Source organism: Podarcis bocagei (genome assembly GCF_964188305.1).
Source record: "Podarcis bocagei genome assembly, chromosome: 1".
NCBI lineage: Eukaryota > Metazoa > Chordata > Lepidosauria > Squamata > Lacertidae > Podarcis > Podarcis bocagei.
In genome coordinates this window covers 40468996-40486683 of record NC_138125.1, presented here as the reverse complement: position 1 = coordinate 40486683, position 17688 = coordinate 40468996, and the positions used below count along the sequence as shown (strand labels likewise).

Here is a 17688-nt window from a genome sequence, read left to right as displayed (position 1 = left end):
TCAGCCAAACTTTTGGCATGATTGTGGTTTTCAGGCACATATATCTCTGGTGGGTCTGTCCATTTGTCTCTGATTTGATAGAAGGTCTGCGAGAAAATTACTGCAGTGTTCAAGGAAAAGGTAGGCTTCCCCTGCCCTATGGTTGTATTTATTACCACTCTTTGAACAATCAAACCTAAATCTAAAATTGAAAGAACTCTTGGTTTTCTTAAAAGCAGCTACATGGCCATCAATAATGAAACAGTGGAAAACACTGAATGGTTTAAATCTTAATTTATGGAATTGCAGTCTTTCAGTAGCTGAAAAATTAACACATCAAGCATGGAATCTTCTGAAAACTTTTACGTAATATAGAAAATGTATATTTTCCAATTGTCATACAAATCATGTATATTCTCTTCCATCAGAAAAGCTGCAAGACTTTATTCTATATTCTACTAATACCTTTAGTCTTGAGCTGGGTGGCTCAACTTGTAAGATATACAATTTCATTGGCTGTGGAATGACATTTTGACTTGTGTTATCTTTGTGCATATTTTATACTTCAGTTAAAAAAGTAACCAAAAAAATAGGTGAGCATTGCATAATTACAGGGAACCAGGCAGAGGGCCTTCTCGGTAGTGGCGCCCTCCCTGTGGAACGCCCTCACACCAGATGTCAAAGAGAACAACAACTACCAGACTTTTAGAAGACATCTGAAGGCAGCCCTGTTTAGGGAAGCTTTTAATGTTTGATGTATCATAGTATTTTAATGTTCTTTTGGAAGCCGCCCAGAGTGGCTGGGGGGGGGCCCAGCCAGATGGGCGGGGTATAAATAATAAATTATTATTATTATTATTATTATTATTATTATTATTATTATTATTATTAAACACACTGTTTAAGTCATAGCTTTTTAAAAATTGCCAGAGTATATCTTCTTCTTCTTGGCGATCTCCCATAACTGAGTAAGATTGTCGTCCGTGAACACAGTCTTAATTCTAGATCCACACGTCCTTCCACAGTGGGGACATAGTTTTCAGAGCAGGAGTTGATCACAGTGAGTGTTGCCAAACATGCCTTCCTCTTCCTGTGTTTGAGCATCTTCACAGTCCATGATACCTTTGGTAAAGGTTGTCAGTGTTTATGTTACATTTTTTTAGATTTGCCTTGAGAGAGTCTTTAAACCTCTTTTGTTGACCACCAGCATTACACTTTCCATTTTTAAGTTCGGAATAGAGTAGTTGCTTTGGAAGACGATAATCAAGCATCTGCACAAAAATGACCAGTCCAACGAAGTCGATGTTGAAGAATCATTGCTTTGACACTTGTGATCTTTGCTTCTTCTAGTACATTGGCATTAGTTCGCCTGTCTCCCTACATGATGTGTAAAAATTTTCGGAGACACCGTTGATGGAATCTTTCAAGGAGTTGGAGATATAAACTAAAACGATGAAGTGAGAAAGCAATAGTTTTGTTAAAAACCTCAAAAGTCTCCTTTCTAACTTCTGTTCCTGTGATCAAGTTATGTTCTTTAGCAATATTGATCTAACAGTAATGATACCTGTGAAGCATTGTCTCCCATGCCAGAAGTGCTTTGTGAATATATACGCCTGTAAGCTAAACCAGACAATAATAATAAAAATTATGTTAACATTTGCAGGGTTGGTGTCTCCCCTCGCCGCCCCCAGCTTCTCATGGCACAAATGGGATCCACTGTAGAAAGAAAAATAACAGCAGAAATGGTATCATGCTGTCTTGTAACCTGTTTAGAAATATTTACTGTGGCTATTTAGTTCCATGTGTTTATAATTACTATGGTATAATTGACACCAACAAAATATGAAGCGAAAAGCTTTGCACTTCAGATGCTCAGGTTGTGTATCAATTAATGTAGGATTATATAACAAGGATTCATAGTACACAGAAGCTAAATATATACTTCCCAAGATACACAGTAAGCTGCTAATACTTTCGTTGAGAGACAAATAATTTGCTTACAGACTGATCCTGTGCTCGGATACAGTCTGTTCAGGGATCTTTACTGCAAACTCAGGAGATTTCATTGGCACAGTAGAGCAGAACTTAGCTGTAGTGTCTAATAATACAACTGACCCCATTTATTGTTGGCATTAAGGGAAGCTTGCTGTTTTGGAAAGTGAATTGGAAGGAAGCCAGCAGTCTTACAGAATGAGTGGTAGCTTCAGAAGTTGAAGCATTAAAAGCACAATACACTTTTACATGCATTGATGAAATTTGTATCTCAAAACCCATTTAGAGGAAGAACACTTTTCTATGAACGACTGTTCGGTTGAGAGGACACTTAACTCTTTCTATGCTTCTATTTCCCCTCTCGAAATGTCCTCCAACCATCTCCCCCCACTCCCTCCTGAGGAATATCCCCGAGTATTAAACAGCCTGCTGGAGTAACAGTGAAAACCGCAATAAGGCGCATTTAGGTGCAGGGAAACTGAGTCTCTACAGACCTTCCAGTGAGTTTGCCACTAGTGTTCTTCACAGGTCTTTGTGTTAAATGCTTCTTTGTGCTAAAACATTTTGGTTTGGTTTTATTTAGTACGTGATACTCAAACACCATTAATGATCACAGCCGGTTTTGTGTTTCGTTTAAAAATATTGACTTTTCAAGAGTATATAGGCATATGCCATAGTAGGTCTTATCTCAGAAAGCACTGCTGTACATTCATCAAAAATAGACATAATTCTTTATTTTTAGAATTCTGCTTCCTAGCACCATGTTCCCCATTCTCAAATGTGCCATTTTAGTACACACCTTGTTTGACGAGGATTTTTTTCCGCAGAGCAAAGCCTTAAAATATTACTGTGAGACTGAAAATTATGCCAGTCGGCTATGTGAAGTGAAACCAAATAAGCTGAATAAGAGAACACTCTCGGAGAGGGGAGAGAAAGTGGAAATATATTAATATTTCTTAGGGGCACTGACTTTATTGCTCATGGCAAACTTGATGCTAAAATGCTCCATACATCACTACAATGTGACAGTCTAGGGAAAATGAAAAACACAAAGCTTTACATAAATCAGGCAAAAAATCATATTAAAATGCATAACATTTTATATAAGAATCAAGATTTTACTTTTATCTATTCAGAAGCTCTTTCCTCCTTCTTATGTAGATGTTTAAGATTTTGTTAAAGCCCCACAGTTTCAAGCAGTTTTATAGCAAATCATTTTTCAAATTCATTGTAGACAAAGCTGTCACATTCTTAAAGAGCTAGCATTTATGGAATTGTAGTTTAGATTTTGGTATATACACTTAATGTCTTGTAGAGTTAAGGAGGAAAATAGTTTGTTTTGTGTTGTGATGGAATCATGGCAAAAGGCATTAAATCTTTCGATTAATTTATTTTCTGTCATACTATAATAAGCTACATTTTCAATAAATTGTAACTATGGAGGGGCATTTGGTTTTTCAAGAGCATAATGCATCAAATGATTTAAGGTTTTAACCCCATAGGACCAGAGAGCTATTCATACTGGCAAGGCAAGCATTTAGTCTTGAGTAATTTCTACTTCTTATTTCTGTGTTTATCCTTCTAAAGCCCTTCAACTAGTTAATGCATTGTAACTCTTGCAAAAGTAAAACATTCATGGTCCCATTCTAAGGCACAGTTAAGCATACTTAAGTAGTATCAGTGGAATTTAAGCCTGCTTAATTGTGCACAAGATCGAGAGCCATTTGAATAGCTTGACTTCTCTGTTTTGTAGTGAAACAGAAACGGTTGCCTCACAAAAGAAACACATTTCTTGAACAGGAGATTTCCGTGTGGTACTGCACATGCTACCCCAACATCCCATGATCCACACCCTCCGGCTTAGTGTGACAGTGCTTAGAATTCCATGGGATGTTTTTCTGTTCATTGAGGTAAGGTCAGAGTGGAGTATACAGTGTTGGTGCACATGGGGACATTGGGGCTGTGGTTTGCACCCTGAGGTGGGTTAATATCTTTAAAATGTTGTTTCAGAGAATGTTGAACCTCCTCAAACATCAAATAATACTTTTAAGTCGGTTTGTATAGTTTTGTAGTGCTGTATATCCATGTGAGCAAATCCCATTGAGTTCATTGCAGCTTGCTCCCAGATAAGTAGGCATAGGATTACAACTGAAATTGATATATAAATGATTTCTTTTTCTAAATTGCTAAAATTAGAAGAGGATCCCAATTGCCACCAGTTCTCCCTTCACTGCATGCTGTATTGTCTTCAAGTGCTTCCTGTCGTTTAGGGATCTTTTATGGGACATGTGGGAGACTAAGAAGAGCCCTTCTTGATCAGACCAGAGGTTCATCTTGTCTAGTATCCTGTTCTCTAAGAAGCTTATGAGAAGCCCACAAACAGGACATGAGAGCAGTAACACTCTTCCACTGTTGTCCCATAGCAATACCAGTTCATGACTAGTACCAACTGATAGCACCAACTAGTCATGGCTTCATGACTAGTACCAACTGATGACTTTATCCTCCATGAAAAATTGTCCAAGCAGCTTTTAAAGCCATTTACGTGGGTAGCCAACATTACAGCTTCCGGTATAAAATTCCATTGTTTTTCTATGCACAATGTGAAGAAGCCCGACCTTTTTGTGTGTCCTGAATCTCCACCATTCAGTGTGAGAGGGGGATTTCTCTCTACCCACTTTCTCCACACGTACATGTTTTAAAGCTCATTAGTATTCTCTTTTGCTTTATATCTGAACTAAAAAAGTCCCATACATTATAACCTTCCCACATAGGAGAGTTTCTGCAGCCCCCTGACTATTTTGGTTGCTTCTCTTTTTTTGCAGCTTTTTAAGCTGTGCAATTTTTGAGATGCAGCAATCAGGACTACCCAGTTTTCGAAGTGTAGTCACACCATAGGTATACATACATGCAGTTATTGACAGTTATATTTTCCATCCCTTTCCTAATGATCCCCGCCATGGAATCACCTCTTTTTTCCCGCAGCTTCCTCATTGAGTCGACATTGAGCTCACCAAATGACCCCAAGATCTTTTCCTCATTAGTCACAACCAGCTCCAATCCTGCCAGTTTATATGTGTTAGTGTTGGTTTTACACTGACTTACATTGAATAGCATTCGCCAATTTGTCCGCAATTTATCCAGTTTGTAGAGATCTTTTCAGAGATCTTTGTAAGCGTTTGTACATCTGCAAACCCAGCTACTACTTCTTGTTGTTGTTGTTTAGTCGTTTAGTCGTGTCCGACTCTTCGTGACCCCATGGACCAGAGCACGCCAGGCACTTCTGTCTTCCACTGCCTCCCGCAGTTTGGTCAGACTCATGTTTGTAGCTTTGAAGACACTATCCAACCATCTCGTCCTCTGTCGTCCCCTTCTCCTTGTGCCCTCCATCTTTCCCAACATCAGGGTCTTTTCCAGGGAGTCTTCTCTTCTCATGAGGTGGCCAAAGTATTGGAGCCTCAGCTTCACAATCTGACCTTTCAGTGAACACTCAGGGCTGATTTCCTTAAGAATGGATAGGTTTGATCTTCTTGCAGTCCATGGGACTCTCAAGAGTCTCCTCCAGCACCATAATTCAAAAGCTACTACACTGTTCACCTTTTAACTCCAGACATGCTGTAAATTATTTAGAAAGCGTTCATCCCAATACAATTTTTTTTTAGGAGACACTTTTTATAACCCTTCATTGTGGGTATTGTCTGTGTATTCTTCTCTTTGCTCCATGTTTTTTAACCAGTTACTGATCCACGATATTATCTATCCTCTTATTCCATTTGTGCCAAGTTTATTTAGAAACCTTTCGGTAGAATTTACTGGATCATTCCTGCCCACATGCTTACTGACACTCTCACGGAACACTGAATTTTGGAGCGTAAAAGGTTAGTGAGATAGGACTTACCTTTGCCATCTTCCACAGCAAGACATATTCTCCTTTAGATTCAAACTCGTAGTGAAGTTAATCCATGCAAAACCTGTCACGTAATAAGTAGTATACGTTAGTGTATGATAGTACCTATTTGCTATATATATACATGGCTTTTTAAAGAATGCAGGCACATCCCTGCTAATGTTTGTTACATGGGAAACAGATCAAGAACCTATCTTTACTATAAGAGATCAGCTGGTGGGTCATATTCAGGCCCTGTAAACCTCCCCCACCCCGGTCTCTACCAACACCAGATTGGGAGCAAAAAGCTTGGGTGCTATTCAGCTAAACAGTTCTGCTAGCACAAGCACTCGTCGCTGTGCTATAGAACTCCCTAAATCTGTTCTGGAGGGGCGAGGGAAAATCCACAGTATATTTAGGGGGCCTGTGGGGAGAGAAGAGGGAGGGTATGTTCAGTTGCGCTTGCGCTGGCAGAACTGTTTAGTTGGATACTTCCCCATGTTCTTGGTTTCTCTTGGTGAGCTCCATTCCTCTTGGGAAATGTGAGCTTCCATAAGTGGCTGTGACATAATTACTGAACCTTTGGGACACCTTCTCATTCCCTGATGAGGGATGCTTCCCTGTTCAGATGGGCTCTGCTACTATGTCAATTTAGAGCACTGATAGGAGTTGAGTTTCATGAGCTACAGCCGTTGCCCTGCAAAAATCTAGTATGATGTTCCTTTTTCTCCCATTATTTATTATGTTGGATAATCTTCAGTGCACAAAGAACTTTTTATCTCACTGGCTGTCATGGTGATGTTAGGTAGGTAAGCTATATGATGGACAATGTACCAAGGACCTATGCAGTCTCAAAAATTTTCAAAGCCGTAAAGAAAACATAAGCATAAGGATAGTGTAGGAAGAGTTACAAAAGGTAGGCCTGGGCGTATGGAAGGGTAGACCAGAGCACATAGAAACCCCCGGTCACTGGAATCCATTGTCATAATTCATGATAATTCTAATAGAAGTCATATCTGGGCTGACCAGATTAAACAAGAATGGTATTTGTTGAGTGCATTGCATGTTGAGTTCAGTGTTCAAACATGTCATTCTCCTTAGTTATGTTTCGCAGGTGTTAATTTTACATTCTTTCAATTGAATATTTTATAATCACTCCACAGTTTGGGCTAGCATGCCTTAGTATAATAATCAGCTCCTGTTCTCTTCTGCTGTTCTGTAATGCATTTTCTTTAGCTAAATCTCTTAATGTTTAACTACAAAGGCTCACTGGAAATTTGTTTTAGATTGTTTCTGGCAGCACAATGAACCCTTGTGCCTCAGGGAGAATAACATTTTATTCACTGTTCTGGTTTAATACATTACCGCACAACTTCAAGATGCATTTTTGCATAATAATGGAAAAGATTCCTCTACTCTTTCTTTATTAAAAACTTAAGAATGTTATTTTTCCTGCACATTTTATGCGTCTAATACCTTTTTTAAAGTATAGATATTGGCATGTCAAATGTGCTTTGTTTTATAGGTATATTATAAACTCTTAATAACATTATTTGTCACCTAACATTCATAGTTGTCCATGGAGGCCTCACTTTCCTCTTCACTGGAAAACAAGGGCACTGTTGTATGAAGTGTAGCTTCATCAATATTTTACTTTTTCCTGTAAGAATTTGATATGATATGCCTTGAATATAAAATCTCTTCATCCTTCTCTTTTACAAAAGTTATATTGTGCTTCTATTTATTGGACACCACAAACGGTTTCATATATGGCAATTTTACATAGAGTAATTCTTTTTTAAAAAAAGATTTATACCCTGCCCTTCAATAAAATTCCAGGAGAGACTTACATTTCTGAAACACAAAACAACATAGAAACATTGACTTTGAGTTGGAGGGGACCTTGTAGTCCATTTCCCTCAGATCTCTCTTAGTTCAGGTAATCATATAGCCCTCTTTGCTTGCTTACCGTCTGGTGATGGGACAATTATATGGACCATTCTGATATGATTTAGCAAACAAAATACCTGTGTTTAACTGAAGTAATAATAAAAAAGTTCTGTTACCTGAGCTGGAAATAAGCCACATCAAAATTGCTGTCTAAAAGCAGCATAAGCTGTACATTTAGGAAGCCTTCAAATCATAGTCATTTGTGTAAGTATTATGTCACTGCTGATTTTCACACTTTATATTGTTGTAATCTCTGTAAGCCTTAATTACAGATTGATTCCCCTTTGCTTGCTTTTTTTTGGGGGGGGGAGCACTTATTGCTCAAGGAATATAACTATAGAATTCCTGTTGTAACATTTTAATTTTTGAAGTAAATAGTATGGGGGAGGGGGAACCATGTAATTTTGTTGGGAATATTTATGGCATAATCTGTGCTAGAATAGGAGGGAAATCACATAATTGGCTCTGTCAAGTGAAATATCAGGGTTATTTAGTAAAAAGAGAATCCCTGCTGCAAGGATAACTATTTCATAATGCCCGCTGTCAATAATCCATGGCTGAACATTAGGGCCTACATTCCCTGAAAGGACATGAACTGGTACCAAACTTAAGCTTTGCTTTACCCTTTTATCACATTCCTGTAAAAACACATAATGCACAAAGACACACGAGGCAACAAATGGTTCAGGGGCTGAATTAATGTGAACTCTTAAGTTCTGCTGCTGCTTTTGTGCTAGTTCTTTCAAGGTGATCAGCTCTTCAAGTGATCACATCCAGTCAGAGATTGCATTATTAATATGATGGCATCATAACATGGTGCAGCCAAGGAGAGGGAAAGTAGTGTTCCTATGTTAATTTTGAATGGGTGAACATACTTGCCCTTCTCCAGCAGCCACGAAATTAAAAGACGCCTGCTTCTTGGGAGAAAAGCAATGACAAACCTATACAGCATCTTAAAAAGCAGAGACATCACCTTGCCAACAAAGGTCTGTATAGTTAAAGCTATGGTTTTCCCAGTAGTGATGTATGGAAGTGAGAGCTGGACCATAAAGAAGGCTGATCGCTGGAGAATTGTTGCTTTTGAATTATGGTGCTGGAGGAGACTCTTGAGAGTCCCATGGACTGCAAGAAGATCAAACGTATCCATCCTTAAGGAAATCAGCCCTGAGTGCTCTAAACAACAACAACACAACTAAACAACAACAACAAACCTTGCCCTTCTCAGGGTAGTTTTCCAAAATTGCTGGAAGGGAGGGTAGTTTTTGAGGGTGGCAAAAGCCACAGCTATACAAATGCCCATCATCTTTTAGCTCTACTTTCAAATATCCAAGACTGACATTGAATTCTTATCTCATTTGATTCTCTGCACGCGGATCATAGAATCATAGAATTGTCGAGTTGGAAGGGACCCCGAGGGTCAGTTTTTTAGTTCAACCTTCTGCAGCGCAGAAATATTTGTGTCCAACGTAGGACACAAACCCACAACCCTGAGATTAAGAGTCTCTTGCTGTACTGGTTGAGCTATCCTGCTACACCGAAAGATGGTGACTTGAAATCTGCAAATTTTCATGGTCAGGCATAAAGAAGCACAACACAAAATAATGGTCAGAAAATGGATTGTATTGATCCCCCCCCCCTTTCCCTTACTTGAGTAACAGCAGAAATAGGGAGGTGGGAATTACCTTTGAAGGGACATAATTTTCTGAGGTTTCTCTTGGAGTCAAGGCCTCTGATATGCAAGTTGTGCTTAATTGTGTATCTCAAGATGGAGATGTGATTCATTAACATTTAATTCAGAAAAAAACATTTATTTCTATGTAAATGGCAAAGCATATCTTTCAGTTTAATAAATATAGATATACATGCATGTTCATATATATATCCTGACATATATATATCTACGAAAGCATATATATATATATATATCTACGAAAGCATATATATATATATATATATATATATGCGTTGCATGCCTGGTGGTAATAGAAGAAAATGTTCCTGGCAAACACAAACAAGTCTTATGGACTAAAGAAGCAGAATCCTGCATATAAGACTTGATTTATCTTTCCTTAAAACAAGTCCACCCAGCTTCTCAAAGCATGAAATATTCTCTTAATCCCCATTGGATCAAAATACTTAATAAACTTTTAAATATCACTTTGTAAAAAGCTTTTAAAAAGAAAAGAAATGGGGATTTGCATCTGTTTCCACAAGGTAGTTTAAAACCATGACCTTGAGCCATATGCCACCTTCTCCTTTGGTTCATGTGCTATCAATGAGAGATTCCAGGCAGCCTGGGATATTTTTCTTAATGTACTTAACACTCCTGAGATGTTGGTGCATTTCTCATATCACCATAACCATCTTCATAGGGGATCTCATAAATGGCATATATGTGCCAACTGAAAATACGCCTTACTGATCTTGAAATTCTTTTGCTTGGAAAGGTGTGACATTATATGCTTTTCTTTTGTAACAGGCAAAAGATGAACCCATCATTTTCTCCTTTAAGAAATGAATGCAGCTACACACACACACACAAGCTACACACACACACTCGGTTCTTTCTTTCCTTTGAAAGACAGAGAAATCTTTCACTCGTTCTCTACTTGATATGGCAAGTCTATTCCCCACCCAAGTAATATCTATCTCATATGTCTGTTCACAGTGCACGAAGCTGCATGTGGTCTCCCTCAAAATGTTGTTTTAACAGGAGAACTGATCAAGGCAGAAAACAAGAAGCAAAGAGATTATCAGAGCCTTTTCCTTCTAACTTCAGAGTTTTATGCTCTGTTCTATTCTGAGAGAACTGCTCAGTGGGAGAAACGCTGTCAGTTTTAGATTTTTGTAACAACAAGCCTCCTCTGCCAAGGAAATGAAGATCTCTGACAAGTTAGACACTGCGGCTGCTAATTATGGTTGTTCTTTTTAAGGTGTACATGAAACTTGAGGCATGTAGCAAAATCAGGTTCTTTATTCCAAGAAGTTTACAGGGACCCAATCCTCAGCGTGCCCACAACCACATCTCACCATTTTACCCAAAGGTGTGGATATAAGAGAACCATCTACAATGCTTTGTATTTTTCTGTTTTGGCAGAAATTGAATGGAAATTAAGAGGGCTATGGCAAGATATCACTCTGTTCCCGCACTAGCGAGGGGGCAAATGATTGGCGAATCATGGCCTTCTATAATAAATCTTCATTAGGAAATACTTCTCAGAAGCGTTTTGTACAATGCTGAGGGCCTGAGGAGAGAATGTAAGAATTCATTTCATATTGTCAGGGCATTGTAAGCATTTCCTGTGCAGGCAGAAACACAAATATTTCATTGGGGTGGGGAGTAGCCTGTTAATGGGCATTCTGCACATGACCTGCTTTGTGTGCAAGTCTCTTAAGGGAAAGAAAAAAATGACCTTGAGTACAGAGGATCTGGCAGCTCTACCTGTGTTGGCACAGACATGCCAAAGTTGATGAGGAGTCTTAGGCCTAATGCTGTTCGAGAGATTTCCACGGGTGGCAGCAGTGACACTGATGGATTTCCTATGCTGTTGGAGCAATTTAGTCCTTAGTTTTAATAAAGGGAACATGGCCACTTGTCCCAAATACTACAGCCCACAGGACCAAAAACTGTTCACTTTCTCTAATTTGGGTTTTTATCCTGGCATTCCAAAACACCTACAGCCCCGCTAGAATGAAAGTTAGTGTTCTGCTTGTTTAGTTTGGAAAGCCAGTGTGGACATACCAGGTAGGGACTTGGGCAAAACAGTGAAAGATTCAGTAGCCCAACTTCCAATGCAGAACCTTAAGGAAGTCGCTGTCTTTCTGTCTAGTCCTCAGTCTTCATTAAACAATCTGTAAAAACAGCAATATGTTTTTAAAGCAATTCAGACATAAAAGTCTGAATTGCACTTGGGTGCACTTGAGGTCTTGTGTGTGTGTTTTTGGCTTCTGCACTTAATGATCAGGCAACAATAATTGTAAAAAGAATGGTCGTTCTTTATCTCTCAGATATAAAAAGTTGTTTGGCGAACTGTAGACCCTTAAATTATTCAATCCAAATATGTACCCTTATTTTAGAGCATGTGCCATGCTGGGTTGGAGATCTATCTAGTCCATCATTCTTTGTAGAGATAACTAGCATCTGACAGGTACTGTGCAGGTCACCATATATTTGCTAGTGGACTATGATGTATATTTCCCCCACCCATGCTGTAAATTTCGGTATTGCGTACTGGATAACTCATTAGGTTGTGAAGATCCGAATCATGCTAGCAGCACTTCCTTAGAGTGAGGGAAAAAGCCTGATTCACACTAGAAGAATCAGACAAAGGCGGGTTCTTGTTTTGGTCACTTCACAAAACAGTTTGGTATTTTAGATTAAACAGACCTGCAGTTTGAGTGTTTCAAGGTTGCATTTAAGGTTGCTTTCTTGTCTCCATTACCATGAACATGACGAATGTTCCCATGTGTACTATTGATTTGCATTGCTTTAGCTATATAATGATTCTCCGTTAATTGTACTAAGTAAATTAAATCGTTACGTTGCACTGTTCGCCAAGGTTGCAATCCAGTTTTATGTGTGCAAGTCTCATTGATCTCCTGGGGACTTAAGTCTTAGCAACTATATGTGGAAACTCAGTCTCAGTAGCAGGTATTAGCATCTTGCCTCCACATCTTGCTCTAAAATGAAATAAAATGCGCTCCATTCCTTTTACCTCGAGATGATTTGCTTGTCCAAGGGCTTCTCCTTTTGAGGTAATGTGTGCTGCAATATTTATTTCACCCAGGTGCAACCTCTGAGCAAAGCCCTGGCTGTGAGCTGCTCTTGTGAAAAGCACTTTGAAGAAAACAAACGGCCCACGTCAGATGAACGAAAGGAAGCCGCTTGCATCATCTGGGACACTTCTGGATGTACTTCTGTGAAGTCCAGTGAGTTTTCTGCTTCTCCTCAGTCATTAAGGATACATACAATTTCCTTAAGGGATAGCCATGTTAGTGTGCACCTACAGAACCAACAAAGAGCCTAGTAGCACCTTAAATACTTTCCTGGCAACCAAGGAAAGTATTTTGCGCTCTACGTGGGGCTACCTTTGAAGGTGACCCGGAAACTGCAACTAATCCAGAATGCGGCAGCTAGACTGGTGACTGGGAGTGGCCGGCGGGACCACATAACACCGGTCCTGAGAGATCTGCATTGGCTCCCAGTACGTTTCTGAGCACAATTCAAAGTGTTGGTGCTGACCTTTAAAGCCCTAAACGGCCTCGGTCCTGTATACCTGAAGGAGCGTCTCCACCCCCATCGTTCAGCCCGGACACTGAGATCCAGCACTGAGGGCCTTCTGACGGTTCCCTCATTGCGAGAAGTGAGGTTACAGGGATCCAGGCAGAGGGTCTTCTCGGTAGTGGCGCCCACCTTGTAGAGCACCCTCCCTTCAGATGTGAAGGAAATAAGCAGCTATCCTATCTTTAAAAGACATCTGAAGGCAGCCCTGTTCAGGGAAGTTTTTAATATTTAATGCTGTACTGTTTTTAACATTTGATTGGGAGCCGCCCAGAGTGGCTGGGGAGACTCAGCCAGATGGGCGGGGTATACATAATAAATTATTATTATTATTATTATTATTATTATTATTATTATTATTATTGAAGGGATTTTATCGGTGGCGACACTCTGTTTATGGAATATCCACCCTGCAGAAACTTGCCAGGTGCCCACTCTGTGGTTTTTTAGGTGCCAGCTTTTCATTATTTCAGGCCTTTTCATTTCAATGGAGGGGAGGGCTATCGATGGCTGCTAGCCACAGTGGCTGTATGCACTGCCTCCACAGTTGGAGGCAGTTGGGCTTCTGAATACAAGTTGCTGGAAACCGCAGGAAAACAGAGTGCTCTTGATCTCGAATCCTGCTTGCGGTTTCTAACAGGTAATTGTCCAGTCACTGTGAGAGCCATTATCCTGATCCACCAGGCTCTTCTTAAGTTCTTAATTATAATGCTACATCTATTTTAGTGTTTCTGGATCTCTGCACTAAGTTATTCCCCTTACTAGTTTCATGTTGTGTTTCAATTGTTTTCAGTTACTGGTTTTGTGTTGGTTATGGCCTTCTTGATTTATTTATAACTGGTTTGAATGTTTATCATTTACATTTTGCGTATTTTGTATTTTTAATGGTCTGTAAACAAAGGTAACTCAATTGCATGGCCAGTATATGCATGTAATCAATAAAAAGCAAATAATGACTAACCAATACATTGCGGCATAAACTTTTGTGGACCAGAAAACACTTTGCAAATGCTTGGAATGCTATCATAAGTTGGCAGGTATATGGAAGGCAGAGAGAGAGAAATGTTAGCAGTGAGGTCAGAAGTAAATGAATTCTAAGACTGCGTAATTACATTGCATTTTAAATGCAAAAATAATTACAGTGACTGTTTGCAGTGCAATGTGGATGATACACAAGTGGCCTGGCATTAGTGAGTAAATTAGTAAAGTAATTTTATCATAAAGTGAGTGAAGGCTTTATTTTTAACAATACCAACAGAATGTTTTGGTTTTTGGTGTGTTGTTGTTGTTGTTGTTTTACCAACTTGGGATTGGCAGTAGAGGTCTTTTGACTTCTTGTTTTCCTTCATCCTACCTTCAGAATCTTATTAGGGATGTCAGCATTTTTCTTAGAAGGAAGTTCAAGGCTTTCACTCTTGGACTCTAATGACTCTCTCCTGCATGCATGGGAGATTTATACATATAATTCCCATTAGTGTTAATAACTATTATAGCTTTCCAATGTTGATCTCCTCCCAAATGATGTGCCCATGCCTCTTTAAATTTGAGCTATAGGGCTGCAGCTCTTATTTATCTGCATGAATAAGAGCTCCATCCCACAAAAAGGCACTCTATTCTGAGAAGTCCTATTTGTTTCAATAAAGTACTGCACGGAAGAGTAATAGAGTAATGCTTGGGGAAATGGAACAGATCTGTTCAGGGCTCTTGTTTTTCTTTGTAACATACTTCAAGTCCATACTTCTGATTCAGAATCTCATGCACCACCTTCTGCAAATAGCCCACTTCACTTTCAATACATTGAGTTGCTAATGAATAATTTGAAGACATAATCCTAAATATTTGCTCAATTTTACAGCCTGTTTGGCCATCATATGTCATGGATGGATGTGTAAGGATTTGCAGGCACAAAATTTAATGCTGCTTCTTTTTCTTTGGTGATCACTCGTAGCCGAGTAAGATTGTCTTCCATAAACACGGGTTTGACTGTGGAGGCCAATTCTGGATCCACACGTCCTTCTACAGCGGGGACATAGGTTTCCGGGTGGGTGTTGATCACAGTGAGGGTTTGCCAAGCATGTCTTCCTCTTGGCACATTTCTCCCTTTCATCCTGAGTTCAAGTGTCTTCAAACCCACAACACATTTGGTAAAGACTGCTCTCCAATTGGAGCGCTTGCAGGCCAGTGTTTCCCAGTTTTTGGTGTTTATACTACATTTTTTTAGATTTGCTTTGAGGGAGTCTTCAAACCTCTTTTGTTGACCACTGGCATTACACTTACCATTTTTAAGTTTGGAATAGAGTAGTTGCTTTGGAAGACGAAAATCAGGCATCCGCACAACATGACCAGTCCAACAAAGTCAATGTTGAAGAATCATCGCTTCTAAACTGTTGGTTTTTGCTTATTCCACTACACTGGCATTAGTTCACCTGTCTTCCCAAGTGATCTGTACAATTTTTTTGAGACATCATTGATGGAATCTTTCAAGGAGTTGGAGATGTTGTTTATAAGTGTTCCATGTTTCACAAGCATACAGTAAGGTTGGTAGTGCAATAGCTTTGTAAACAAGCATTTTGGTTTCCTTGCAAATATCCCTGTCCGCAAACACTCTGCACTTCAATCGGGAGGAAGCTGCACTTTCAGAGCTCAAGTAATGCTGTGGCCTGGACCCTAATATCTTGGAGAGGAGTTCTGATTATCCAGTTTTACTGCTTCATTTTTCCTGTTGCAGCCTCTGTGAAAAACTGCCCCTGAGGGCCAGAGCAGCCTCCAGAATGCCTGGAATGTGTCACTGTGGCATGACTTACCTCTGAAGGTTGCAATCAGAGACATACTAGGAACCAAAGTGTTTTCCATTCATTCTAGGGCTCAGTTGGCTCCAAACCTTTAGTTGGATCACTTATTTGCTTGTGGGAAGGGTCTTAACTCAATGGTCGAGTACATACTTTGCATGCAAAACATCCCAGGTTCAATCCTTGGCTGGTCTGGGAAAGGCTATCTGCCTGAAACCCTCAAGAGCTACTGCCAATCAGTGTAGACAGTGCAGAGCTAGATGGGCCAACAGTCTGACACTGTGAAAGGGAGCTTTCTATGTTTGATGTAAAACCAGTTCATAGGCTTTATTCATTTGTATGTAATGGTGCGTTTGACAGTTGCACCTGAACTTAAATATATACACACCATACAAATAGTATAGCAGTATGATTTAGGAAATGATAACATCCTAAAATGAGGGACGCGGGTGGTGCTGTGGGTTAAACCACAGAGCCTAGGACTTGCCGATCAGAAGGTCGGCGGTTCGAATCCCTGCGATGGGGGTAAGCTCCTGTTGCTTGGTCCCTGCTCCTGCCAACCTAGCAGTTCGAAAGCACGTCCAAGTGCAAGCAGATAAATAGGTACCGATCCGGCAGGAAGGTAAATGGCGTTTCCGTGCGCTGCTCTGGTTCACCAGAAGCAGCTTAGTCATGCTGGCCACATGACCCAGAAGCTGTACGCTGGCTCCCTCGGCCAATAAAGCGAGATGAGCGCCGCAACCCCAGAGTCGGCCATGACTGGACCTAATGGTCAGGGGTCCCTTGACCTTTACCTTTAACATCCTAAAATAGTGTGATATTTATTCATTTGGACAATTCTTTTGGGTTGAAATAAATAGAATAGTGTGTTGTACAGTGGTGCCCCGCAAGACGAATGCCTCGCAAGACGAAAAACCCGCTAGACGAAAGGGTTTTCCGTTTTTCGGTGCGCTTCGCAAGACGAATTTCCCTATGGGCTTGCTTCGCAAGACGAAAACGTCTTGCATGTCTTGCGATTTTTTTAGCTCCCCCCTTTTTTCTAAGCCACTAAGCCGCTAATAGCCTTTTAGCCGCTAATCCGCTAAGCCTTTAATAGCTGCTAAACCGCTAATAGCGCTAATCCGCTAATAGGGTTGCTTTGCAAGACGAAAAAACCGCTAGACGAAGAGACTCGCGGAACGGATTATTTTCGTCTTGCGAGGCACCACTGTATATGTATACCAATCCTAAGTATGTTTGCTGGGTGTTAGTTCCTAGTAAAAAAGGATATGAGTATAGTGTTTGGTTTGTGAATTGCTTTATACATCATAAAATATACATTTGGACATCATCAAAGTGATAATCAACTTTTTTTCTTTCAAGGGGTCATAAGTATTACATTGGGAATGTAGGGCTGCTTTTGTTGTAAAAACCTTAAAGTAGCCAGTCTTGTAGCTTGTTTTCGTAGGAAAGACTAAATAAGGCTAAACCATTTGCCATTACAATCTCATCTTTTAAAACTTACATCTTTACAGATAAGACGCTTGAAACCTCAGTGAAGTCTCCGCAGGGCTACCAGTGGCTAACAGGCATCAGTGCTCTCCTAAATGCATCGAAAGGAGGAAGCGTGCAAGAATCGGCTAAGAATGTCTTTTCGTCTCTCCGAGGTGGTTTATTAGGGATTTAAATAATACAATGTAACATGCAGAATACATCTGCTTTAATTAGCGCTGCAACTTCTTATCAATAATTGGGGTGATGAGTTGATGTAATGGTTTGAATGCAAATTTAGAAGCACCAATTGTTTATACATTGCAGGCTCTCTTAAGCAG

At 39.9% G+C, this 17688-nt stretch overlaps 1 protein-coding gene across 5 annotated transcripts in view; it reads left to right on the top strand.

Annotated features, from left to right (window-relative positions):
* DPH6 (diphthamine biosynthesis 6) overlaps positions 1 to 17688 on the top strand; it is a 239730-nt gene that overhangs the window by 91161 nt on the left and 130881 nt on the right. For all 5 annotated transcript variants that reach the window (XM_081208459.1, XM_081208461.1, XM_081208458.1 and 2 more), the window contains exons 9-10: positions 12595 to 12736; positions 17392 to 17523. In XM_081208459.1, the coding sequence (XP_081064585.1) occupies positions 12595 to 12736; positions 17392 to 17523 (274 nt within the window). The remainder of the gene's footprint in view (positions 1 to 12594; positions 12737 to 17391; positions 17524 to 17688) is intronic.